Source organism: Lucilia cuprina, chromosome 4 (genome assembly GCF_022045245.1).
Source record: "Lucilia cuprina isolate Lc7/37 chromosome 4, ASM2204524v1, whole genome shotgun sequence".
Taxonomy (NCBI): Eukaryota; Metazoa; Arthropoda; class Insecta; order Diptera; family Calliphoridae; genus Lucilia; species Lucilia cuprina.
Genome location: NC_060952.1, coordinates 90,729,740 through 90,756,188, shown reverse-complemented (window position 1 = coordinate 90,756,188; position 26,449 = coordinate 90,729,740). Strand labels below are relative to the sequence as shown.

The following is a 26,449-nucleotide window of genomic DNA, read 5'->3' as shown; positions in this document are numbered from 1 at the left end:
AAAGGAAGCTTTTTGGTAAAAAGTTTTTTTGGCTCAAAAATCTTGCACTAAACAGTTATCTGATAAAAACTACTTTTTTATTATAAAAGCTTGTTTTAAGCTCTAATTTTTCCTTCGAATTTGTTTTAGTTGATGATTTTCTAAAAAAAAGCTTTTTTTGTTTAAAATAACAATTTTGCCCGGTTAGTTTACAACAATAAACTAAATCAATATTATATTCGAATTTATTTACATAAGTATATTTTTTTAATAGATAATTTTTTTCATTAATTTATAAAAAAGTTTAATTAATACCTTTCTATTTAATTTATTTTCTTTACAATCTACAACCCTCTTGTATAAACAACAACGACTTGTTACATAGAAAAATTAATGTAAAAAAGAAAACATTAAAACAAGTTATATCTTGTAGTCTACTAACTAAAAAATATATAAATTTTAAACGTCCATAAGCTCATCTCTATGAAAATTGAAAATATATAAAACAAAAATCTAAACTCTAAATAGAAACCTTTAATGAAAATTATCGAGAAACATGAATAAAAGTTAGAAATTTCACGTTAAATAATCAGACATGTCACAGTTTATTATAAGACATATTATTTTAGTAGCTAAAACCGACTTAACCCTTTGACGACCAATCCTTTTTGGTTTAGTCAATTTTATTTTTTTGTTTGTTTGTCGATATCTATGGCCTCATAATAGTTACGATAAGGAAATTCCTTCTCCTAGATAACTTTTAAGTCTTATGTATCGTCTAGAAAATAAAGTTATCAAGATCTGTTGACAGTTTCGCTCACTAAAAAGGATATATATATTGCCTATGGGTTAAAGGGTTAAAACAAATGTCTAAAGATGTCGTGCTGGATTTTCTTAAATTAAAGAACTTAAAATAGTGGGCGTGGCCTTTCCCATATAATGTAAGTACTAAAATTGCTATAGGTATTAGGGACAATAGAACAACCAAAGAACTAAAAAAGAGCCAAATACCAAAAGATGTCTTGGCACCTCTGACATGTAGTAAATATGTACTAAAATTCTTGATATTTATAGCACGGTAGCGAAGCATACTGGGTATAGCTAGTTTTAAAATAAATACAAAGTTCTTTATTATAGTCCATATTATGTTTCCTTTTGTTCAATCATTTTCGAAAGTACAATTTCTATGAAAAGGTTTATTTTCTAAGGATCTATTTGGAAAGCTATAACAGAATAGTAGAGCATACTGAACACATCTACATACAGCGTAGAATTTATTAGAATAAAATCCTAAATTTCTATTTAACAACGATCTATCAAAAGCTACATTTTGCAAATTGCATTATTATCATAATATGAAAAAAGAACTTTGACCTTTGTGAGCAATTGAACAATTACAACATTTACACACAATTACCTAATGTTTATAAAAACGGAAAATCTCCTATTTCACTATATAGTCAAAATGTTATATATATAGGTCCACAAAAGCTTCTCTAGCCATATCGGTGCGTCCGTATGTTAGACAATCGGTTTATTAAAACACACTTATGTTCCTGTTCAAAAATCATATTTATATCAATAGATGATTTTTATAATTTTTTAATTCTTTTATTTATTATGCCAAAAGTTTGTTTGTTACCACTATATGAATCTATGTGGCATGACTGATTAAATCCAATAGTAATAAATAGCAAATCCCTAGAAACTTTTACACCTACGGCCATATAAAAAAAAGAGTCTAATAGAAAACACCCGCACATTCACAAACGATTAAATAAATGTCAAAGTATTGCTGACATTTAACTAACATACTAAATGAGCAAGTGCTTTTTAAACCATTGACATTTAATTACCCTGCAGTTGTGGCGAAAGAGTCCCGTACAAACCAGGATACCGCATGAATGTCGTACTTGGAGATCGTTCGCCCCCTATAGTAGATGCCAAAGAAAAGGTGGCGTGTCATATTGTCCATGGACGTAATAACAATGTTTAAAAGTAATGTCCATGGACATTTCGGGTGTTTCTTATACCGGCTTTGGTGAGTTAAGCCTTTTTTGATAAAAAGACTTTATGTCTACTGGTCACGTAAAGACCATGCCGTCCTCAACGAATGTCCGACATGTGGTCAAGGTCACTCTTATGACACCCAACACATATTCAACTGCTCAGCCAACCCTACTTCACTTTGTCCAGTGAATTTATGGACGTATTAAGTTGAAGTTGCCCAATTGTTAGGCCTGAACATTGATGTAGAACTCCCCAATCTAGATTATTTTAGATTTGGCTTTTACAACAACAAAGAAACAGCTTATTAATGGACATTTTTATTACTCTCTAGATTGTGTCTAATCTCTAGATTGTGCCCACTCTCTAGATTACTATGAGACCAAAGTGGCGATTGTCTTTACTTTCGTTAACAAAAAGCACATTTTTAATAAAAGTCGAAACAAGAGTAGTTGTGGTACAAAAATAACAGGACCGTACCGTCCTCAACGAATGTCCTGCATATAATCATGGTCAAGCTTATGACAACCGCCACATTTTCAACTGCTCAGCCAACTCTACTTAATTTTGTCCAATGGATTTATGGACGCAACCAGTTAAAGTTGTCCATTGATGTAGAATTCCCCAAAGTAGATTATTCTATAGTTTTAAATATTACAAGATTGTTACTTTTTTTAACTGTCTACTCTATAGATTACTAGGGAACTATAAAGTGGCAACTGTCATTACTCTCTCTTTTAAAAGGGTAGAATAAAGTGATTACTGTCTCTACTCTCCTTAACAACGAGTACATTTGTAACAAAAGCCAAAAATAGAATAGTTCTGCTCCAGAAACAAGAATAATTCTGATACAACTTAGACCGGGACCGTACCGTCCGCACGAATGACTTGCATATGTTTAAGGTCAAAACACATGACACCCTCCCACATATTCGACTGCTCAGCCAAACCTATCAATTCGCTTTGTTCAACAGCTTATTAATGGACATTATTATGTCCACATTGTGCATACTTTCTAGATTACTAGGGGCATGGCGACTGGCTCCTTCCTCGCTTTTAATGGGTGGACCAAAGTAACGACAGTCTTTACTCTCGTTTACAAAAAATACATACATACAAGAGTAGTTCTAGTACAAATACAAGAGTAGTGCTGGTACATCTTAGATTGGCACCGTGCCGTCCCCAACGAATGTCCTGCATGTGGTCCAGATCCTCATGACACCCACCCGCTTTATGGACGCAAACAGTTGAAATTAACTAATTATAAGTCCTTGTCATGGATGTAGAATCCCCCAACTAAATTATTGTATAGATTTAGCTGATAGAACAACAGCAACAAAGAAACAGCTTGTTAATGGACATTGTACTTTCTTTATTGTGTCAACTCTCTAGATTACTAGGGGACTATAACATGGCGACGAACTCCTCTCACGCTTTTAAGGGGTAGAGTAAAGTGACGACTGTTTTAACTCCTGGTAACCAGAGCCAATAAGGTTATTAGACGTTAGTGAAAATGTCTAGAGTATTTTTGGATGCATTGACTGTTTAACGAACTGTTGGGCAAATATCCGCATACATATGTTCATTAAAAAGTTTGTAAAAGTAATAAGGTTTAGTGGTGCCTCCGGTAGGTTTTTGGATCGAAGGCAATTGGTCCAATTCCCACTTGAGGTACAGGTTAAAGAGTGCACAAAAGTAAACGATAGAGGCCTAGTTGTATTTCTTCGGATTTGTGGCCTTCGGTAAGAAAGAAAATGGGTCCAATTCCCACTTGAGGTACTGGTTAAAGAGTGCACAAACGGAAACTATAGACGCCTAGTTATATTTCTTCGGATTTGTTAGATATACATCCTACTTTCAAACCAACTAATTAGATTTGTAAGATGGAAATGGTTAAAAAAAATCGGGGATTTAAAAACTTTCACTGATTTTAATATCAAATAAATATAAATATTTTTTTTTTTTTAATAATTAACATAAAAAATAAACTTTGAAGATCGTTAAATTTAAAATAAAATTATAAATAATACATTTATACAAAACTTGCTTTAAAATTAAAACAAAAACCTTAACAAATTATAAATATTTAATTAAAGCAAATAAAATAAAAACCACTCCCAAAAAAATTACACAACTACAAAATACATGTATTTCAGAAATAAAACAAAATATCAATAAAATGCATTTACACTTAAAGAAAAAATTAAAAAAAAAAATGATGAAAATCAAGCGAAAAACAAGCATAAAATAAAAAGTTTAAAAGAAAAACAAAACATTTAAGTGCAAAGAAATTAAAAACAATAAATTAAATTCTATTTGCTGCCATACATCTCAAATAATAAGAAACCCTAAGAAAAAACACTACAAAAATAAATAATTAATACATTTAAAAAAAAATTAAATAAAATATTCCCCTTAATTCCTTAAAATAAACATCATCAAATAGCAAAACATAGAACAGGCAAAAAACAAAATATTTAAGATATTCTTAAAGACAAATTGAAATCCCTAAATATAAAAAACAACAATAAAAATAAACTATTAAATATTTTATATGGTATTTGCAAAATACTCTACACTTATAAAACATTACATTATACAAAGTATAGTTAAAAAGAACAAGAAAAATAAATAAATTTCAAAATATTTAAATTAAAAAAAAATAAGAAATCAATGAAATTGTCTGACTGTGAAAGAGTTTTTATGTAGCTAGCCAAAAAAAAAAACAAAAAAAACAAAAACCAAAACTAAACTATTAATATTAATAAATTAGAAGAAATAAAGAAAACATAGAACATTAAATAAAAATTGCATAAAAAGAAAACATGTTTGAATATACTCATGAAAAAATATCTAGATTTAAATCTAAATTATAACTTTGTAAAAACCTAAAAGATCCTGAAAATAATATTATATGCTTTTTTTATATATACATATAATAAATACATACTTATTATTAGTCTAAATTATATATTTATTATTATTCAAAATAATATAATTATAATATTAGGTTCTTCTTATAATTTAGTTCAAAATGATAAATCAAATAAAACATTGAAATTATTATTCCAGATTCAGATACTGAACATTAAAATATATATAAATTAAAAAAAAAAAACAAAGTATTCACAAATTTATTTGTATGGTGTTTTATTTAAAATGAAGTAGGAATAAAAGCAAGTAAGAATCTATAGTCGGGTCTAGTCCACCATATGATACCCTACACTAGTGAATCGTATGTATATGGATTAAGTATTTAATAATAATAAAGCGATTAAGTTCTTTTATGTTTATTGATTTCTAAATCATTTTCAAATTAAGCCCGATCATTACCAGGAACATTCAGACTTCAGACAAAACTAAGTTGTGAAAATTTTGGAAGAGATATTAGAACATCTAACATAATAATGGGCTAATTGAAATAATGAGCCGAATTTCATCAAATTATCTTAATAATTGCGACCTGTAGTTTGATTACAAGGTTTACATTGCATATCTAAATCTAGAACTGAAGTAGAACTGAACAAGAACTGAACTAGAACTGAACTAGAAGTGAACTAGAACTGTACTAGAACTGAACTAGAACTGAACTAGAACTGAACTAGAACTGAACTAGAACTGAACTAGAAATAAACTAGAACTGAACTAGAACTGAACTAGAACTGAACTAGAACTGATCTAGAACTGAATCAGAACAGAACTAAATATTGATTTAAATTTTTTGTGAATGGTTTTTGTACCAAAATTACCCAAGAAACTAGTATGCGTTATTAGAACACTTTTGGTTATCAGCCTACCCTACTACACATACGTATGTATACCTGTCAACCCAGCGACATCTGTATCAACCAAAAAGTAAGAACTAATGGCCAAAATCGAACTGTTAAAGCAGAATAATAAATGTTATAAAACTTATCTTTGTCCAATAAGAAAAGCAACAACAACCTACAGCCGTTTCCACAACAATTGAATCTCGGCTAAAGATTATCAAAACAGCGACATGTGTATGAACCAAAAGAATAGAACTGTCGGCCACAGTCGAACTTTTACAGCAGCACCAACAAATGTTACAAAACCCAATTTTGTCCAATTAGAAAAGCAACAACAACTTGCTGACAATATTTGCAATAAAACAATTAACAAAGTATTCCAGAAAAGAATTATAAGCCACATCCCATATTAGAAAAGCAACAACAACAATATTTGCAACAAAACAATTAACAAAGTATTCCGAAAAAAAAAATCCCCCAGTAGTAACAACAAATGTTACAAAACTCATCTTTCTCTCATTAGAAAAGCAACAACAACCTGCTTTCAATATTTGCAACAAAACAATTAACAAAGTATACCAGAAATGAACTATCGGCAACAGCAACAACAACTGTTACAAAACTCAACTTTGTCCAATTAGAAAAGCAACAAACAACAACCACCTGCCAATAAGTGCAACAAAACAATTAACAAAGTATTTCAGCGTGAGGTCAGTTCGGACCGCATATAGCTGGACCATACATAATTCACATTTTCTAAACTTAATAAAGCTCTTAAACAATTTAATATATATAAAAACTAAAATTTCCACAATACCTGCATCATGCACTTGTTGCCCCAGCTTTTTTTCTTAATTTCTTTTTATTTTTCACAATTTACACTTTTATTTTACATTGCCTGTATAACAAACAATTTAATAAACTAATTTTTATTAACAACACTTTACACTTTTAACTATAAATAGGAAATTTTAACAAATTACTAAAATTTTCACTTTATTAACAAACCGAACGGAAAAAGCGCGTAAATGAACTAGCATCCAAAGTGTTGTATTTGACAGTAGCAGTGTTGTATTATGTGGCAATGACTTTTTTAGGCAGAGTTGGAAAATTGATGTACTTAGTTTTTAGTACACAAAATAAACAAATATACATGAAGCGGAAACAGGAAATAAAGGTAAACTAAGCAATTTTTTCAGCGATAACAAGAAAATTTTATGTGATAGTTATTTTAAATTCCTTTAAATAAATATAAAATATACTTTAAATGATATTTTTATTTGGATTAAAGTCATATTTGAATGTAAATTCTAAATTATCAATTATAACGAAACGGAAAAGGACGTATAATATAAATAATACAAAGTTGTACTTATCACTAACAGAGTTGTATTTTAGAGTATAATATTTTTTGACAAATGGCTGGAAAAGGTTGAAGGAAAGTTCCAAATGATGGTTATTTAAATAATAATCAAAATCGGTATACGACTTTTAATAGACTTTTTAAAAAAAAGGAAATTTTGCACAAAAATTTTTGTGAAAAATTTTTTAGGAAAAAAATATTTACAAATTCAAATTTATGTTGAGGGTTTTCAATATTTCGGTTCGTAAGAAAAATCTATTATAGTCTATTCAGGATAAAAAGAAATTACAAATTGACATTAAAATCGAGGATTTTCGATATTTCGGTTCGTAAGAAAATTCTTGCATAATTAGTTAAAATGCTTTTTATTGAGTACAAAAATTAATTGTCAATTTAATAAACAAGTTTAATAAACAAATACAAAACTGTGATTGAGTTGTTGTCAATACTATCTGCATTAAACCTATACATCTTGTACTAAAACAAAATCTAGGTTTTTAAACTTTCTTCACATAACTTTCACTAAACACGCAATTATTAGCGCAACACTTTTTTAGTCTTTTTTATTCACTTGTTTTTCACCATTAGCATGTTTTCGTCTAACGTGTTTATTACGATTTGAACTATCGGCAAATGTTTTATCACAATACTCACATGAATAAGGTTTAACGCCCGTATGTATCTTAATGTGAGCATTAAGAGCGCTAAGAAAACGAAAACGTTTATCACACTGACCGCAGGGAAAAGGCATTTCGCCGGTATGTGTACGTTCATGGGCAATTTTTTGGATTTTTGTGCGAAAATCTTTATCACAAAATTCACATTTGAATGGTTTCTCTTCACGATGCAATGCCAGATGTTGATCGAGGGATAGGTATGTTTTAAAACTGTAAATATATTATTTAATTAAAAATTTATATAATTTTTCAAAATTTTCACTTCTGTACCTTTTATTACATATATTACATTTATAGGTCTTTTCATCTACATGAGAATAAAGATGAAACTCCAAACTACTTTTATTGTTAAATGTACGATCACAATAACTACAGGCAAATTTCTTATTACCTGTAAATAATATTAAGTTATAAAGTTTTCCTATTTATATGTATATCGGTTATTGTACTTACGATTATGAACTTGTTTATGTACTTTTAAACAACTTTTATACTGAAACTCTTTATCACACTCTGTACATTGATATTTTGACTTGGGTTTAATGTGCGTATGTTGTACTTTATAATGATTTTGTAAACCATACAGACTTTGAAAACTTTTAAAACATTTATTACAGGGTACTATGTGAGCATATTTATTAGCATTTGGGCAATTAACACTACGATGATAGGAGAGTTCTTCATAGTTCTGATAACTTAAGTCGCAGATTTCGCATTTTAATTTTAAGCTGGGATGATGTTTTGAACGTATGTGATTGAGAAAGTAATTATAATGTGGTATTACTTTTTGACAATCAAAACATTTATAATATAATTTATCGATTTCCGTTTGCTGATGTTGGTCGGCTAGATGTGCGTACAAATCCAAGAAGTTGTTGAAATTGTTGTCACAAAGATAACATAAGTAATTATAGGATTTCCATGAATTTATTTGCTAAAAAAGGAAAAGGAAGAAGTTTTTAATATCAAGTTTTAATATATTTCCATAATTTTCAGATTTTTATTCATAAAGTGAAACGATTTAAAGTCGACTTACCATTATTTCCCCTCCTGACCCTTTAGATTGATCTCTATCCACATTGGATAGTAATTGATCATCTTCCTCTTCATCCTCCTCATAATTATCCACATATTCAAATTGTATATTGATTTCTTTATCCGGTAATATAATAACGTCTGTCTGCTTATCTTCTAAAACCTCTATAGGATTTTTACTAACATTACTATCTTCCAAAACATGATGTTCTTCTATTAATGGTTCCGGCTGTCCAGAAGTCTCTTCATAATTGAGATATTTGTCACTACTATCCTCAGTTAAGTCTTCAGCATTTTCTTCTATAGTTTCGAGTATTTCATAGGAATTCTCCATGATAGCTTCTTCTTTGGTCATATCTAGCATATTGTAAACTTCTTGTAGAAAGTTTTCGGGGGAATTTTTACACTTGGGTTCCTTGTTTGTTTTAACTGCTAGAAGTTTTTCAAGTTTGATTTGTTTTAAAGGAATTTCTGGCTTTTTAATTTCTTGTTTATCGTTTTCATTAATAATTATCACTTTATCATGTTTTCTCTTCATGGGATTTTCCTTATGGGCAGACAAAGTTTTTAATAAAGTTGACTGTGTAGATTCCAAGTCCTTATTAGATTCTTCTGATAACGAGTTATTTGGATACAATGCTTGCAAAGTTTCTTGCGCCTCTGTTACTTTTATAAAAAATTTATGTGATTTATTTAAATTTCCAAGACATTCCTGGCATATAGTTTTAGGTAGAGCATCCTGCATATTTATATTAAGCTGACAACATTTTTGTAACTTTTCACAGATTTCATCTGTAATGGAGACTAAAAAGTCCATCTTACGTAGTGAAGCACATAGACGACATAAGTCTACCATGGTATTTAATTTATTATAATTTATTTATTTTATTTATATTTACTACACAAAATGCTGAAAAAGTTTGTTTACAAAAATAAATGCTTCTTCTTGTTGTTTAAATCATTCACAGTGTATAGATGACATCAATTTTAAAAGGCTGCCAGATATTAAATTAAGTTTTAGTACTATATTAGCAAAGTTGCCAATTTACTAGTAAATAAAAAATATTTTTTATTTGAAGGCAAAATTTAAAGTTTTGTTTACAATAGTAATAAATTAAAACATAATAATCACTAATACTCCTTGACGACACATCAAATTGTTAAGCGACATGGCCACACATCAATTGTTCAAGTAAAAAAACTCACATGTATATATGTGGTGTGAGTTTTTCTACTAACACATCAAAATTTTTGACTTGTTTCTACAATTTTCGATTTTTCTACTTTTTCCGACTTTTCGACTTTTTCCGACTTTTCGACGTTTTTCGACTTTTTACGACTTTATTCGACTTATCGACTTTCAGAATTTTCAGCTTTTTTTCGACTTTTATTCACAAAGTCGACTTTTGACTTTTTCACAGACGATAGTCGAGTTATCGACTTTTTTGGAACAAAATAGTCGACTTCGACTTTTCGATTTTTTTCAACAAAAAGTCGATTGTTCGATTATTCGAAAGTCGATTTATAGAACCCTAGTTTGAAATAAATATTAGGAAAGCCCGTTTATTTAATATCTACTAGAGATAAGTATGGCAGCATTGTGAACAGCTGTAATGCAGAGCGGAAAATGTGTTTTAGTACTTTACCTTTTTAAAAGTTATATTTACAGTTTCCTTAAAAATGGACTCTTTTTTGAGAAAATTACCAAAAATTGAATTACATGCCCATTTAAATGGCTCATTGAATACACAATCAATCAAGGAACTTGGACTACAGTTGTACGGTGAAAATAGTGAAGAGTTTTTAAGATTGTGTGAAAAATTCACTGAATTCAATAACACTGATTTGGATTATTGTTTTCAAAAGTTTGCCTTTATGCATGAGTTGACGGCGACTAAAAAAGGACTAAAACTTGCTTGTGAAATGGTTATACGAGATTTTGCTCTCGATAATGTCATCTATTTAGAATTAAGGACTACTCCCAAAGTCAATGAGCAAATGACACGCCGGCAATATATACAACTTATAATTGAAGCTATACAGGAGTGTAATGTAAAGTACAATATAATGGTTAAACTTTTATTATCTGTGGATCGAGCTCAAACTCTCCAAAGTGCAGAGGAAATCGTGTTATTAGCACAGCAATTTAAGGAGTCGCATCCCGACATTGTTAAAGGAATGGATTTAAGTGGAAATCCCAATAAAGGCAAGTTTAATGATTTTATACCAGTTTTAAATAAAGCCAAACAATCAAAGCTGAATTTAGCACTACACTGTGCTGAAGTCTCAAATCCCCAAGAGATTCAGGAAATGTTAGACTTTGGTTTTGAACGTTGTGGTCATGGCACTTTTCTAAGCCCACAACAACTTGAACAATGTCTTAAAAGAAACATAACCATTGAATGCTGCTTAACTAGTAATGTTAAATGCGGCACAGTGTCAAGTTATGATAGTCATCATTTTAGACATGTGTTTCTTAAAAATATTAAAGCAGTTTTATGTACAGATGATAGTGGGGTTTTTGATACCTCCTTGACACAAGAATTTAAATTAGCTTGTAAATATTATGAACTAAACATGTATGATATAAAAATATTAACGTTAAATGCTATTGAAGCTTGTTTTGCCAGTTCAGAGGAAAAGTCTGTTTTAAGACAACAGGTTGAAAAGTATTTTAAAGAAACTAATGAAAATTTTTAATAAATAAACCAAATTTATTAACTGGATTCCTCCATTTGTGAGCTAACATCTTCACTTTCTATAATCTCATCAAAATTATAAAGAATTTCGGGATTTTGTACATAATTTTGAAGATTATCAGTAGCCGTATTTAGTTCCTCTGTGCTAGGCTCATTTTCATAAAATGCAGCTTCCACAGTTTCTACACCATCGGCAGCTGTGTGTAGCTGATGTTTCCGCATATGTTGCACTAAATGTGAACGTTTTATATAAGATTTACCACATAAAATACAAATGTGTTGTTTTTGGCCCGTATGTATGGTCAAGTGACTACGTAAATCGGTATGCTGGCGAAAACTTTTATCACAATAAGTACATTTATAAGGTTTTTCCCCCGTATGTGTTCTCATATGAAATTGCAAGAGAAAAACACGAGTAAAAGTTTTATTGCAAACTGTACAAACATGAGGACGTTCTCCGGTATGAGAACGCATATGAACCGTAAGGTTACTCTGTTCATAAAAGGTTTTATTGCAAATTGTGCAAATAAAGTCTGCCTGGCCAGTGTGCCTGTAAAATGAAATAAAAAGAAAAAAAAAATATTTCAAACTAAAGTATTATAGTAGCAGTATTTACCTTTTATGATGAACATTTAGTTGTGATTGTGTTTTAAAGGATTTTGTGCAATATTTACATTGAAATGGACGCTCTCCTGTGTGAGTTCTTAAATGCATACGCAAAGCGAATGGAGTAGGAAAATCACGTTCACAATACACACATTTACGATTTGGATCTTGTTCATATACTGTTGCTGGAGTTTTAGCAGTTTTAGCAGTTTTTTGGTTGTTATTTTCCGCAATAACTTCGTTGTTTATATCTAAATAATTACAGTTTTCAACATGTTTATTAAACTCTGTTTCTAAAGAGAACCAATGTTCACATTTACTACATGTAAAACAATGTATGGGATCGTGTGATTTTTGTAAATGCTTTTGTAGATTAATTGCCTGTTTAAATATGGCTCCACATATATCACATTTATACATATGAGATCTTTTCAGTTTTTCATTAAATGCTTTAGTTGAACTTGTTAGCATAGATTCTGCTTCCTGCGCCTCCGCTACAGCGGTATCATTCCAAGAAACTATAATAGGAATTATGTCTCCGGTCTCGGTTTCTTCTTCTATTAAAGGTAAACTTTCGCTATTATTGTCTAATGTTGCAGTATCTTCTATGTTAGTTTCCAGTTGTTGATTTATCTCAATTTCATTCCTTTTTTCAGTAACGTTTTTCCTTAGTAGAGATAAAGTACTTTCTTGCTGCTCATTTATTTCTACATCTTGTATTGTTTCTATCTCAGCTGTTTCCTTGTCTACAGATTCCTCTTCAATTATTAAATCTTCTTCAACTAAATCACTTAAATCATCTGCGCAATATTCTATTATATCATTGGAGTTAGCTGAGGTCTCCTCAATTTCTATAATCCTTGAGTTTTCTAATAATTCATAAAGTATTTCTTTGGATTTATTACATTTTTCACGAAATTTTGATGTTATTAAAAGTTCTCTAGTACAATTCTCACATAAATATTTGGGAAATATATCACTTTCAATAATCTGTAAAGGAAGATGTTGTTTAGAAACTTTAATTCGTTTAAATATTTAATGTTATCCACCTGCAGATCAGCACATGTTTCCAAAAGTTTGCTTAGGTTTGTATGCAATTCTTCCAACTCATCGTAGATGTTTATGAGAACATTTTGTTCTTCCAAACAAACACGACATGTTAATTCAGTAATATTTAACATTTTATGTGGTAAATTTTAAAAATTTATTAAAAGTTTTCCATTTTATCAAAATTGTCGTAAAAGAAATTTATTTGTAAACAAACAGATGTCATTTCTTCTTTTACCCCTAAACAATTGCCAGACTGTGTCTATCTGTTTGTTATGCTTTTCACACCTTAAACTAATCAATAAAATCTCCCTGGGGAAGTTTTTTTTAATTTTTTTTTTAAATTTAGTTTATGTTAATCTTTTTTTATTTATTATTTACACTTTTTATGAAGTGTAAGACAATTTTTTTTATTATGTTTGTTTAAATACAGTAAACAAATACCAGTAAGGGGAATTAAAACCGTTATATACATACGGTTACCTTATAAAAGGAAACTTTAGTGTGGCAACCTTGTTGTTTGTTTGATATTTGTTGACAAGCATATGGACAAATTAATTTGGTGAAAAATTTTAAAGTTTAACTTTTTATTAAAGTTTTTCTTTAAAAAACACATTAAGAAGTAGAAGCTATACATTTACTTTTACAAAATGAATACCAAACAAATATGTAGATGCTGCCTGGTAATGGATGTGCCTCTCTTGTCCATATACGATGGTGGTTCACCTGGAGTGAGTTGTGTTGCTGACATGCTTAAACAAATAGCAAAATTAAAGGTAATTTAAGTTAAACTATGTTTCCATGGATATCGTTTTTTCGCTTTGAGTGTACTCGGAGTTCATTCAACAATCATCAAGGATTATTAACTCAGCTACACAGAATTTTACCTGTATTGCTGCTACAACAAATAAAATGGTCGTGCATAACCGACTCTAGGAAAATATATTTCAACTTTACCTATTTTTCACTAACAGTTGTGTCTCAGCTAAAACCATACATATAATTTACTAATCTCCTCTATTTACAGCCTCAATCCGGTGACAATATGCCCGACAAAGCCTGTCAGCAATGCATAAGTGAAATCAATCGTTGTTATATCTTCAAAATGAAATGTGAAAATGCAAATAGAACGCTTAGACAAATATTTACAGATGCAGTACCTGAACCTTTAGATTGCGTGCCAAAGAAAGTTGAATTGGTCTCATCCTCAATGCAGACAGAAGATAAAATACTTATATCATCTATGGTACAAACAATAGCAGAAGTGAAACCTCTTTTAGCCCATAGTAGTGCCCAAACTATTAATGTCAAAAAACCATCCTTAATACACAACATCGTACAGACAATTATAGAAGATAAGCCACTTGTAAGTCATAAAGAAATACAAACTGAATATGAGATTCTACCAACTGATGTAGCAATCCCTGACAATTCCTTACCCGAGAGCATTATTATATATGAAGAAATTGATAATAGTAATACAAATGTGAAAAAGAGATTGCCCACTTCGCCGCTAAATAAGCAGGTTTCAAAGAAAATATGTCTCGAAACAAGAAAAACAAATAATTTACAAACTTTAACGGAAACAGAAACTAATGCTCAATCATCAAATACCTATATATTATATGAAGATTCTCATGCAGATTCAAATAGTTCAGAAGCAGAGGAACTTTACATACCTACCACAGAACAAACACAAGAAGAAGGTGAAAGTAATCGTTTTGAATACTATGAAAATGAAATAGAAGATACGCAAGATGAACAAGACGATAGCCAGTTGTATCAAGATAATATTATGGTCTATAATGAAAACTTCAAAAGCAATAGTGAATATGAAATTGATATTTCACAAACCATCGAAAAGTCTCCTGAGCAATCTGAGGAATATTTAAAATCTCAAAAAACAACTAAAACATCGTACAAATCAAAAGGTCAATACAAATGTTCACAATGTATAATGACATTTGTTAGTATTAAAGTTTTAAAACGACATTTAGCTAATCGTCATAATATTAAAGATGCTGAACTTATAATAGATTATTTGCCGAATCCCGAGACAGATGAAGCATCACAAGATGAACAGCCTTCGTCTTCGGATAATGTTAGCAAATCAATTAATTCCAGCATAGAATTAACAGCTGAGAATGTTCCAAAGCCGCAGTTATTGCCTAGAGAAAAAGTAACATCTTCGGTTAATGAAGAATTACTGACAAACATGAAGTATTTTTGTGATTATTGTCAAGCTGGATTTGCTCAACGTAAAACTTTAACATCACATATAAAAAATCAAATCTGTATGACAAACAATTTTAAGGTAAGTTTAAAACATTCAATTTTTTTATAATTATTGATGCAATCAATTTTATTCTCAATATATAATGAAAACTAAAAACAATAAAAAAATATTAGAATCCCAAAGTTTTAATGTTAATTATTAGTATATCCAAAATGGATTTTAAAACAATTTTACTAATGTCCTTAAGTTGTATAAAAACAAATACGTTTTTTTTATTATTTTTTAGTGCAATAAATGTGAGCGCATTTTCATTTCTGAGGAAAATTTGGAAACTCATAAACTAACACATGAAAATCCACACAAATGTTTAGAATGTGATACTGTATTCAAAACCATAGAGGAACTTAGTGAACATATGATTGAGAATCATAATCGAAATGCTCGTAATCAATGTCATGTTTGCAAAAAAGGTAAATTTATATAGTTAATATCATAATAGAGCTATATTTTATATATCCATATGTATGTATGTATTGCAGTTTTTACCATGAAAACATCTTTAATGGATCACCTGCGCATACATAGTGGAGAAAAACCATTTCTCTGTACAATATGCGGCAAAAGTTTTAATCAAAATTCAAATCTACGACAGCATTTGACACGTCATAATAATGAGAAAAACTTTAAATGTGATATGTGTCCAAATGCCTATGTCACAAAAGCAGAACTATTTTCCCATAAACGCACACATACAGGTGATCAGCCTTTTAAATGTGATATTTGTGAGGCACGCTTTACTTCAAATTGTTCATTGAAAAAACATGTACGTAAACATACAGGTGAAAGACCTTATGCTTGTGAATTTTGTCCCATGCGTTTTGCCGCTTTAAATGTTTTGAAAAATCATCGACGTATTCATACGGGAGAAAAACCTTTTAAATGCAACTATTGTTCAAAATCCTTTGCGCAAAAAGGTGATTGTGAAATGCACAAAAAAACTCATCTCAATAATGATTTTAAATGTGTTTGTGAATCGAAATTTTCGAAAAAATCCAATTTTCGTCATCACATTAAAACTCAACATCCGGATTTTAGTGATAAAGAAGTGCATGCTTTACTAAATAAATCAAATAAGGGCAATGATAGTCAAGAAGAATATCAAATAACATTAATAGATGATTCTAGTGAGAAATTTGTTAATAGTCCTACTGATGACAATGAAAATGATGGTGAATCATCGTTTGTAACGATAGCTCATGTTAGTAAAAATGTTACAAAAACTGATGCCAGTGCTTCTAATGATAATGATGATTTTATGGAAATTGAAATGGAAGAGATGTAGGTTTAATAGTATTACTAATGGTAATGTTTCAATTATCTAATATTTTTTAAATTTTTTATATTTTAAGGTAAGGTTAGAAAGAAATAATGCAATTAAATTTATTCAAAATCAAGATACATATCAAGATCAAGCAAGATACACACTAACACAAGTTTGGCTAATGGTAAGTTAATTTATTTTGTTTTTATTATTTATTCATATTATTATTTTAAACGACAATCAAGTCTTCTTCTCAATAACTCAAATTTCTGAAAATGTTCAAATCAAAATAGAACTTTTTTTAAATTTCTTGAAATTTTTTTTTCAAGTTTTCTTTAAATTGAGTTTTTGTTGAATTTCTTATAAAATAGAAATTTCTGAAAAAATTTTATCATAAAATTTTTTTTTAAAAAACTATTTTTAAATATCTTTTTAAAAATTTTATAAAAAATAGAATTTTCCTAAAGAAATTCGCAAGAAAATCTATAAAAAGGAATTTTTTTTAAGGATACAAATTCTTCTTCTTTTAAATAATAATTACAAATACTCCAACATTGTTCCGCAAATAACGCGGGACAAAACCGCCATCTCAAAATCAAACTCATTTTCAAGTTTTCAAATATTACCCAAAATCATTTTTTTAGAGTTTTTTAAAAGACTTCTTTATTTCATCACTTTCTTTCTTCACTTCTTTCCACTTAAAACTATTAAAAAAATGTAATAGGCTGCATTTTGAAGTATTTTTTTTGTTTGTTTTCTTAGAAACTTAAACCACAAACTGTATTTCTGTTATCTTAACTTTACACGAAATAAAATATCTAAAAAAAAACACACACACACAACAAAACTAATAGTACTGGCCAAATTGTTGTTGTTGCACTTGAGGACCAATTTGTTGGTGTATATATTGTACAGTTTGTTGAGGATGATTCATAATCACCTGAGGCTGCGGCGGAGGCAGTTGATGCATACTCATTTGCGGCTGCGGCGTTAACATTTGTTGTTGCTGTTGCAGTTGTGTGGAAGTTGAAGCAATAGGTTGTTGTTGTTGTTGCAGTTGTGTTAAAGGTTGATGTTGTTGTATAACAGTTTGTGCTGGTATATGAAGGGTGGTGGGATTTGTTGTTAGTGGTTGAATTTGTTGAAGCTGTTGTGGCTGATGTAGTTGTTGCGGCAGAGGAGTATGTGAGGCTGGTAGATGCATAGCAGCCATTTGTTGAGGTTGAGTTTGCTGTAACACTTGTTGATTAGTTGCTAATGCTTGATTAGTAGTGGCAATAACAGTATTAACACTATTACTGGGACCAGCTGTTATGGCGGCAACACCTCCAGTGGCAGGCGGTGGTCCCTTTAGCCAATCGATTAAGGAATGATGTATACATTGTACACATTTTAATTGATCTGCTATAAGATTTTCCGAATATTTGACATGATTGGCGTAGGCTTCTTTTTCGTGAAGGACATCCTTTGACATACGATGTAAATCTTTAAGTATGGCTGAACCCCATAGTTGAACATGAATATCGGGTATTTTCGAAGCTAATTGCATAGCTGGTGTTACCATATTCATACTCTCTTTCGAGTTGCCTATACTAAGGAAGACATGAGACAAGAGAACCAATGAACAAGATGTTAAACGATTTAAGTCCTCCGCATTGGCCATTTTTAAAGTTTCACGCAGAAAACGCCTAAAAATTGCAATAAAAGAATAATATTCAAATGTTTTAGGATATTGTTTTCCAAAAATCTACTTACTTCGCCTCATGGAAACTTGCCTTGTGAAAGGCATGAAGACCTTGAACATAATAGAATCCACCCATTAATGCTTGAGAACTATACGTGTGAGTATTTTCTGTAGAGACGGCATCCAATATTTGCTTTAAATCCTGATCCCTTTTTGTTCTTAAGTATATTATAGCCAAATTTAAATTAGCAAATAATTTCAAATCTCTTTCACTTGTCTCGGCCACACAAGTTAAAAATTGCCTTTCGGCATGCTCAAAAAAACTAGTGGACATGGCATACAAACCCACTAAACAGTGCAGCTGGGCTGAATGACGTTTAAGTAATTGACCATTTGGACCTGAGGCCAAACATACATCACGACAGGCGGCTATTTCTCGTATGGCTAATTCACGATTTCCCATAACCATACGACACATAACAATATGTTCCAGTAGTATGACCTTAAAAACGGACAATATGGGTTTGTCATCTTGTGCTTTCAGCTTTTCAATTTGTGTTAAAGCCTTTTCAGTGTATTTTTGTGCTTTATCCATGTAGCCCGCCATCATGGAATGTGATACCGTTACCAAGTAGACTAAAACATAAAGCTGCTCTTTTGGCAGCCAACCAAACATATCCAAAGGATTTTGTCCAAATATTACTACAAAAAAATGAGAACATATTAAATACAATATAATTCATGTAGATATATAACTCTACTCACCCTCATCGGCCGGCCAATTGGGCGCCATAATTGTTTGTATAGACATTTGCAATTGCTTTAAACTTGGTTTCACCGTTTTAACCTGACCTAAAGCCAGATAATAACACACTTGCAGCACCAAGAAAAACACCTTCAAGTACTCCTTATGATGAGGATTTGTTATATGATTATCTATTATAGCACCAGCGGAATTTAGTAATGCCAATACATCGTTAGTTTTTCGCTCTATCATCAAGATCATGGCTCTTGATAGCAGGAACAAAACTTTCAAATACGTGGCACTGGCTTCATCAGCCGATTCAGCACCCACCGCCAATAGTTCCGAGGCCAAGGTATATTCTTTATCATTGGCATGCAGTTGTGCCAACTGCAATAATAGTTTACAATGCCAGTAAACATTGTTTTGCGACAGCTCAATGGCCTTTCGCAACATGGCCTTGGCCAAAGAACTCTGTTCCGTTTGCCTATACAATTCCGAGAGCAGTGATGCAGTATCAAATTTTACATCATCAAAATTCATCAAAGGCTCTGATAATTTCCAGGCCGTCTCTAAATGCGTTCGCGCCAAATCAGTATTATAGGTGTATGCCATTAGCATTTGTCCCATTTGCAGATGTGTTCTGGCCTCTACTTTGGAAGGTGGATGAAACGTAAACAATGCTTGTAGACATTGTATACATTTTTTGATGTTTGGTGGTTGTGAGGTACGAAAATATTCGGCCAGGCCTAAGAGTGAGATATAGCAAGCATCCTGGGAAGTTGTTGGAGTTTGGGCAGTAGCCGGTTGCAAACTCATGGTTTTTGTCTGTTTTGTATTCTTTTCGCTAATGTATTAATATAATTTTCCTGGTAAATTGCACAAAAATTGTATATTTTTCCATAAAAAAACCCGTCCGCCTTGTTTACTTTCGCTAAATGTCAAAATGGTTAATGAGTGTTGCCAGTATGTATTTTTTATGTATAAGTAGGGCTACGCCACGCTAGATGGCGATATTGTGCAATAGAGTTGTATTTGATTAAGACGTAAGAGGAAAGCAATGCTGCCAGATGAATGCAGTTTTAATAGGGATTTTCTAGTATTAGATATAAACGGACAAAAAACTAGACTATACTAGAGAATAATCTAGATTAAAGGTTAGACAATAGATAAGCATATAGATTAGACTATTATTAAGCACATAGATTAGACTATATACTAGACTAAAGAATAGACTATTGATAATAATGTAAATTAGATTTGATTCTCCACACTTTTTATACTCATTTGCTTTTAAAATTATTTATTAAAATTTATTTTTCTTACATAAACAAATAAATTATTAAATTATATAAATATGTATTAAGCAATTAAATTCTTTACACAAATATGTAACACTTAAATTAAAAAAAGAGTAAAAACAAAATCACTTTAAACAAAATTAATACATTTATTCCCCTCAATTACACTTTCGGGAATTCACTCAAATAATTTCAATTCCCTAGCAATTTTTTTAATTTTATTATCTAAGCTTTTGTCTTCATGTTCACATATATAATGATGTCTCGTAGTACATTCTTGTCCATAATAATTGTAACTATGTTTGGCAGAATTATAAGACAATCTTAGACATCTACCTTGACCTTCGATTTCCAAAGTATTATTCAAAATATCGGTATTATCAGATTTTTTCTTGTCATCCTTCTCATCCACATCAATGGTATTCGATTCGGTTTCTTTGTCATGTTTTTCCTTGTGAGACATAGCAATGGAGGTTAAATTCATATTGGGATTAACAGGTTTAGCAGAATTTGACCAGATCCATAGAAGGCCAGGATTTAAACCACCTAACCAATAATCACGACCACGATGATTTGGTTGATTTAATAAATATGCCATGATTTCTTCATTTTCCGAAGGTTTTTCGAATTCTGCCAAATGGGAATTTAAAGCTTTACAAGCGGAATTAGCCGTTTTCCAATTGACCGCCTGATAACTGTTAATATAATAACAAGTATCACTAATACGTGTAAAGTTTGTCGGGCAGGGATCACGTACTGAAAGTAAAGAAAGTAAACCTTTATTATTCGTTCCATAAACTAACTTATATCTACATACCTTCAGTTTGTTGCTTATTACCCGCCATTAGATAATAAATCAATTGTTCTGTTCTTCTCACTCTACTCTCCAAATAGTCTACACGATAGACTAATTTCTCTATGGCACCCAATAGATATAAATCATTTTCCGATACTGCTCTAAATGTTTGCGGTCCATTGTGTACTACATGCTGTTGTTGCTGCAATGGTAATGGTCTTATATGTTGTGGTATTTGTGATCCTCCTGGTGATGTGGGTATATTTGATGTTGGTCTTGTAATACCTGTTTCCGATCCACCTAAACCAAACAATTGTTGCAATAGACCAGGTTGTTGATGTTGTGACATTTGATTTGTCATTGGTCGAAATTGTGGATTAACCACTTGTTGTGGTGGTCTTTTATGTGGTTCCAATTCTACACCCACTTCTCCAATACGTTTATTTATATAAATAGCTGGTCTTTTGTAGGCCGAAGAATGATAGTTAATGGGTGGTTGAGGATTTGTGGGATTCGGCCCCATTCCGGGATTTATCATCATTTGATAGGGTGGACCGCCACCAGGACCAGACATTTCGTTATAGTAGGGTAGATCTTTGGAAGTGCGGCTACTAGGACTTTGGCTAAAATACATATTGGAAATATGGTATTAGTTGGAAAATATTTAAAAAAAAGTCTATGCACTAATATATTGACACTCTTAGCAACTATTATATTGTCTAGTGTATATACTTGCCAACTGACTAATATATGGAATGGTCTTAACTATTCTGTTTACTTTTCTATGGACTTTATAGTATTTGAGAAAGTTATTAATGTATCGTGGGGGTACTTTAAACCACAGTACCTTCACCTCTCTGAGATGGTTGTATATGTATAAAGTTGTCATTTAAAACTACTTTTCGCGCCGTTGCAAGCCTTCGATTGGTCATGTGAACTTTACACGTAAAGAATTATATAAACTCAAATTTTAAAATGGCTAATCGCTTTATGTGTAATTGACAGAAAACTAAAACTCTGACACCATCTGTCAGACAAATTTAAAACTTTAAACGACAAATTTGAAAAGTGTACTTGCCAGATAGATAGATAGATAGATTGATAGTTAGATAGATAGATAGATAGATAGATAGATAGATAGATAGATAGATAGATAGATAGATAGATAGATAGATAGATAGATAGATAGATAGATAGATAGATAGATATATATATAGATAGATAGATAGATAGATAGATAGATAGATAGATAGATAGATAGATAGATAGAAAGAAACACAGAAAGATAGATGTGGCCTCCGGTAGGTTAGTGGTTAGTGATCTAGTCTGGTAGACCGGAGGTGGTGAATTCGATTCCCACCCGTGGCTCTAGTTAAATAGTGTACAACAGGCCCAATAAAGGCCTAGGTGTATTTCTTCGGATTTGATGTGTATACATCCTCCTTTCAAACTAACTAACTAACTAGATAGATAGATATGTAGATGTACACATACTTATATTCTAAATCCTTATAGATAGCAGAGTATATTATGTTATATCCGGCTGTTTGTACGTTTGTTTAAATCAATTTTCTGATGACCCCAGATATCTTTTTTATACTTTTCGTTCTTCAAAAGGTTCTTTAAAGAAAAGGTAATTATGCATGTAGAGGCCGTATGACTTTATGAGAACGTTCTTCTCCTTAGAAACATTAGAAATTAGGCATGTAGAGCCCGAACTATTAATTTTTCAACTGGTGCTTTACAGGTAATAAATCTTAATCTTAAAAAAAGACGCAAAAATGGAAATTTATTAAAGAAGAGTTTCTAGTACTTTTTCGTCATTCAAAAGGTACTTTTTTGATACTGTTAGGATTATGAGGGAATAAATAAATATAAGGGTAAACTTTTTTTCGGTACTTTTTCGTTCATCAATTGGTACTTTTTTTAAATTAAAGCATCCGAGTTAAATGGAAATCTAAAGGTGATCTTCTGGTACATTTTGTTTTTCATCTTATGCTCACACAATTTTTAAGAATGCTATTGAAAATAGTTGAAATCGAAACATTATTTTACTAACCCGTACCCCTACTAAGAACTCATCAGCTCATTATAATGTAAAATGTTTTAGTATCTCTTAAACAAATAGGCACAACTTAGATCGGGTTTTTATGAAAAAGATAATCTACATTCTTTGTTTAAACCTAGTTTAATCTCATTATCTTAGTTTAACTCAGTGTTATTGTTATAAGTGAGAAAGCACAATAACAAAATAATAAATTCGAAAGAACAAATCTTAATATTTTAAGTATATAGTAATTTTTGATTTGTTTTATCAATATTATTATTATTGTTTTAAACGTTTATTTTAAATTTTTCTAAAATTTTTATTTTACAAAAATAATATTTGCAAAAAACAGCTGTTCATTGTTTATATTTTTCTGTGATAAGTTGGCAATACTAACAAAGTTAACTGATCTTAAATACATAACTGAAAAACACAGTCATCGGTTAAAGTTGGCCTTTGTTCCGATTTTAATCTAACATCAAGTTAAGCCTAGTTTAACTGATTAGTAAAAAATCTGCCCTTAGTTTTCTATATGCATCAATGTTACTGCCGGGACTTTAATATAAAAGTAATTCCATATACCTTTTTTTTTGTCAAACAAATTGTTACAATATTTCGGAATTAAGGCAAGAAACAACTTTAATGCTTTATTTATAAAAAAATCCGCATTTTTACATGCTATTTACTGGTGTAGAGTATCGTATGGTTCGTCAGGCACGACTATATATTCCTACTTGTTTTTATACCCTACACCACTGTAGTGGAGAGGGTACCTATATTGGATTTGTACTAATCATTGTAACGCACAATTATATTGGTCCTATACCCTATAACTTAAAGTATACCAATCGGCTCAGAATCATTTTCTGAGTCAATTCTGTCCGTCCATGTAAACCTTATAATCAAACTACAGGTCGCAATTTTGAAGATAATTCAATAATTCAATGATATTCTATTGTCCCAAGAACGAAGCCTATTGAATATGGTTAAGATCGGTCCATTATATCACCTAGCCCCCATACAACTAAACCACCGAATAGGGCTTGTATATCTTGTAATCAAACTATAGGTCGCAATTTTGGGGATAATTCAAATTTTGCACATGATCTTCTTTGGTACCGTAGGCGAGGACTGCCGATGGTTAACATCGTTCCATTATTTCACCTAGCCCCCATACAACTGAACCCGCTGAATAGAGCTTTTAAGTTCATAATTATGTTTAGTATTCTCGTATCTCGACAAAAAGTTTCACTTAAATGTCCACAATTTTATTCAACAATAAAGTATGTCTGAGGCAAGGTACAATTCAACTAAAATGCTTTATTATGACAACTAAATCAGATTTTATTTTTGTAAAAAGTGTAGGGTATCATATGGTTAGCTTGTTTTGTTTTTTTTTATTATTTTGTTTTTATGATTTCTTTATTACCTTATAACATAATCCTCTAGAAATTCCGACCACACCATACCACTTGAATCTTCAAATAATTCGCGTGCCTCCAATAATGATTCATTCGCATATTTATTAGTAGTCTGTTCAATATTCGTTGTAGCCATTGTTGTTGCTGTTGACGTTAATTTAATTTCACTATCGTTTTCAACATTTACATTATTACATAATGTTAAATTAAATAAGTTTATAAATAAAAACACAAAAATATACGACGACATAATTATATTATTTTTATGATAATTATGATGATGATAATAATGATATTTGTTGATTGACATTGTTTGTAGATGGTTCGAAGAAGTCTTTATTTTTCGCATAATTGTTAATAATTTCATTTTCATTTGCAACTTTTTAGAATACACATTTAAAAATTTTAAATAAATATCTATTTTTCGAAATAAACTAATTTAAATAATTAACACTTTGTTAGTTTAAATTATAAAGAAATTTTCAACTTTAGATCAATAAACTTAAGAGATTTATTTTGTGTTTTTTTCCTAATAATTTCTTATTTAAAGTCGTTATTTTAAAATGTCTTTCTTTGCAGTTTAACGTTTACAAAATTATTAATTTTATTTTTCTTTTATTATTTTATGTATTTTGTTGTTTTATGCGTTTTGTTTTATTTTTTTTTTGTCTTTATTCAAAATATGTAATCCGTTTGTTTATTTTGCTTCGTATGTGTGTTGTTTATTTCTTCACTGTTTCAAGTCAACTGCACGCATGCGCATTATTTTTAAGTTAACACAGCAGTGATTGGTGTGTTGTTTGGTGTTTCTTAACTTTGTTTTTTTAATTTACATTAACCAACATTTGTTTAATACCGACGACCGGTGTTGATGCGAAAAACTTTAAAAAACTTTCTCCAGCTAAGTTTTTTGTTAAATGTTAAAACATGCACATTGTGTTATTATTATTATTGAATGTTGTTGATGTTGTCGTTTATGTTGTTGTCTTTTCTTATCCAAAAGATATCTGTTTTTGTTTAAAAACCCTTTTTATCGTAACACTATAACACATATACATATTTACCTATATTTTCTAAAAAAAGGGTTTTACATCTCTTGTTAGTTAAGTTTAACTTTAAAAGTTAATACTTTAACTTTATTATTTTAATGATTAATTATTTATTTATATTAAAAAAAGACCCTGAATCTTTATTTACTTTGCAATTATTCCATCATCAGCCCACATATTTAAATATTCCTTATTTTTTATTATTTATTTAAATTTTTTTTAAAAAATTCATATTTAAGTGTAAATTTTTTTGGTTTATTTTAGTTTTGTTAGTCTGTTTCTTATACCCAGTAAACATATCATTCTATATTTTGGAATTACTTACTGTAAAATTTCTATAGCTAATAAAATTTCTTGTAAAAAGTTTGAGTCGATTATCGAGAGTAAATGAATCTCAGTTGAGATGTTAGTTGTGAAATTACAGATATCAACTGGCAACTGACAGCTGCAAATTTCAGTTATCGATTTGGCAACTAGAAAAACCTGAAATGTTATTGTTTGTTTACATTTTGCTAGTCTGTCAACCACAGATGACACAATATCGATAACTTTTTTGCAGCTAACGGAAGCTGTCGTTCATAATATCAAGTATTATAAACAGTTTCAATTCAGGTCAGAATTAGGGAACAACTCTAGCTTCATTGTTTTTATTTCTTAAGGACGGTCCAG

General features: G+C 30.4%; 6 protein-coding genes across 7 annotated transcripts in view; 2 read left to right on the top strand and 4 right to left on the bottom strand.

Moving 5' to 3' along the window:
- Nucleotides 1–7,556: 7,556 nt before the first annotated feature.
- Nucleotides 7,557–9,819, bottom strand: LOC111678813 (zinc finger protein 695-like). The gene is made up of 4 exons (XM_023440224.2): nucleotides 8,833–9,819; nucleotides 8,250–8,730; nucleotides 8,067–8,187; nucleotides 7,557–8,006 (listed from the first exon to the last, which is right to left on the bottom strand). Exons 1-4 carry the CDS (start codon nucleotides 9,685–9,687, stop codon nucleotides 7,673–7,675), a joined length of 1,791 nt encoding a protein of 596 aa, XP_023295992.2. The 5' UTR covers nucleotides 9,688–9,819; the 3' UTR covers nucleotides 7,557–7,672.
- A 624-nt stretch (nucleotides 9,820–10,443) lies between these two features.
- On the top strand, nucleotides 10,444–11,557 carry LOC111678818 (adenosine deaminase-like protein). Its single transcript, XM_023440229.2, has one exon. It carries the CDS (start codon nucleotides 10,512–10,514, stop codon nucleotides 11,529–11,531), a length of 1,020 nt encoding a protein of 339 aa, XP_023295997.2. The 5' UTR covers nucleotides 10,444–10,511; the 3' UTR covers nucleotides 11,532–11,557.
- On the bottom strand, nucleotides 11,525–13,494 carry LOC124419716 (zinc finger protein 2-like). The gene is made up of 3 exons (XM_046950175.1): nucleotides 13,186–13,494; nucleotides 12,147–13,126; nucleotides 11,525–12,080 (listed from the first exon to the last, which is right to left on the bottom strand). The coding sequence occupies exons 1-3, from the start codon at nucleotides 13,315–13,317 to the stop codon at nucleotides 11,549–11,551; spliced, it is 1,644 nt and encodes a 547-aa protein (XP_046806131.1). The 5' UTR covers nucleotides 13,318–13,494; the 3' UTR covers nucleotides 11,525–11,548.
- A 207-nt stretch (nucleotides 13,495–13,701) lies between these two features.
- The window catches only part of LOC111678816 (zinc finger protein 568), a 65,926-nt gene continuing 53,178 nt past the window's right edge, over nucleotides 13,702–26,449 (top strand). Inside the window, exons 1-5 of one of the 2 annotated variants that reach the window (XR_006940787.1) lie at nucleotides 13,702–13,959; nucleotides 14,211–15,497; nucleotides 15,706–15,889; nucleotides 15,959–16,757; nucleotides 16,829–16,924. Coding sequence is in view for 1 of the 2 variants with exons in the window: in XM_046950267.1 (XP_046806223.1) it covers nucleotides 13,834–13,959; nucleotides 14,211–15,497; nucleotides 15,706–15,889; nucleotides 15,959–16,757; nucleotides 16,829–16,832 (2,400 nt within the window). In the remaining variant the exon portion in view is untranslated. Of the gene's footprint in view, nucleotides 13,960–14,210; nucleotides 15,498–15,705; nucleotides 15,890–15,958; nucleotides 16,758–16,828; nucleotides 16,940–26,449 lie in introns of those variants that run through there. The other variant, XM_046950267.1, reaches the window with a different exon arrangement.
- Nucleotides 17,432–20,217, bottom strand: LOC111678817 (MAU2 chromatid cohesion factor homolog). Its single transcript, XM_023440228.2, has 3 exons — nucleotides 19,190–20,217; nucleotides 18,496–19,126; nucleotides 17,432–18,428 (listed from the first exon to the last, which is right to left on the bottom strand). Exons 1-3 carry the CDS (start codon nucleotides 19,983–19,985, stop codon nucleotides 17,588–17,590), a joined length of 2,268 nt encoding a protein of 755 aa, XP_023295996.2. The 5' UTR covers nucleotides 19,986–20,217; the 3' UTR covers nucleotides 17,432–17,587.
- Nucleotides 20,458–25,653, bottom strand: LOC111678821. Its single transcript, XM_023440239.2, has 3 exons — nucleotides 24,740–25,653; nucleotides 21,285–21,886; nucleotides 20,458–21,223 (listed from the first exon to the last, which is right to left on the bottom strand). The coding sequence occupies exons 1-3, from the start codon at nucleotides 25,102–25,104 to the stop codon at nucleotides 20,646–20,648; spliced, it is 1,545 nt and encodes a 514-aa protein (XP_023296007.2). The 5' UTR covers nucleotides 25,105–25,653; the 3' UTR covers nucleotides 20,458–20,645.

What these genes read in the sequence shown, in the direction of transcription:
- LOC111678813 (XM_023440224.2), bottom strand. Translation starts at nt 9,687, where the DNA reads ATGGTAGACTTATGTCGTCTATGTGCTTCACTACGTAAGATGGACTTT. An exon ending in GGTCAGGAGGGGAAATAATG is followed by an intron (nt 8,731 to 8,832) that starts GTAAGTCGACTT and finishes TTCCTTTTTTAG; the next exon opens with CAAATAAATTCATGGAAATC. An exon ending in ACATAAACAAGTTCATAATC is followed by an intron (nt 8,188 to 8,249) that starts GTAAGTACAATA and finishes TATTATTTACAG; the next exon opens with GTAATAAGAAATTTGCCTGT.
- LOC111678818 (XM_023440229.2), top strand. Translation starts at nt 10,512, where the DNA reads ATGGACTCTTTTTTGAGAAAATTACCAAAAATTGAATTACATGCCCAT.
- LOC124419716 (XM_046950175.1), bottom strand. Translation starts at nt 13,317, where the DNA reads ATGTTAAATATTACTGAATTAACATGTCGTGTTTGTTTGGAAGAACAA. An exon ending in AAACATGTGCTGATCTGCAG is followed by an intron (nt 13,127 to 13,185) that starts GTGGATAACATT and finishes CTTCCTTTACAG; the next exon opens with ATTATTGAAAGTGATATATT. An exon ending in CTAAATGTTCATCATAAAAG is followed by an intron (nt 12,081 to 12,146) that starts GTAAATACTGCT and finishes TTCATTTTACAG; the next exon opens with GCACACTGGCCAGGCAGACT.
- LOC111678817 (XM_023440228.2), bottom strand. Translation starts at nt 19,985, where the DNA reads ATGAGTTTGCAACCGGCTACTGCCCAAACTCCAACAACTTCCCAGGAT. An exon ending in CAATTGGCCGGCCGATGAGG is followed by an intron (nt 19,127 to 19,189) that starts GTGAGTAGAGTT and finishes ATTTTTTTGTAG; the next exon opens with TAATATTTGGACAAAATCCT. An exon ending in GCAAGTTTCCATGAGGCGAA is followed by an intron (nt 18,429 to 18,495) that starts GTAAGTAGATTT and finishes TGCAATTTTTAG; the next exon opens with GCGTTTTCTGCGTGAAACTT.
- LOC111678821 (XM_023440239.2), bottom strand. Translation starts at nt 25,104, where the DNA reads ATGAAAATGAAATTATTAACAATTATGCGAAAAATAAAGACTTCTTCG. An exon ending in CTAGAGGATTATGTTATAAG is followed by an intron (nt 21,887 to 24,739) that starts GTAATAAAGAAA and finishes TATGTATTTTAG; the next exon opens with CCAAAGTCCTAGTAGCCGCA. An exon ending in TAATAAGCAACAAACTGAAG is followed by an intron (nt 21,224 to 21,284) that starts GTATGTAGATAT and finishes CTTTACTTTCAG; the next exon opens with TACGTGATCCCTGCCCGACA.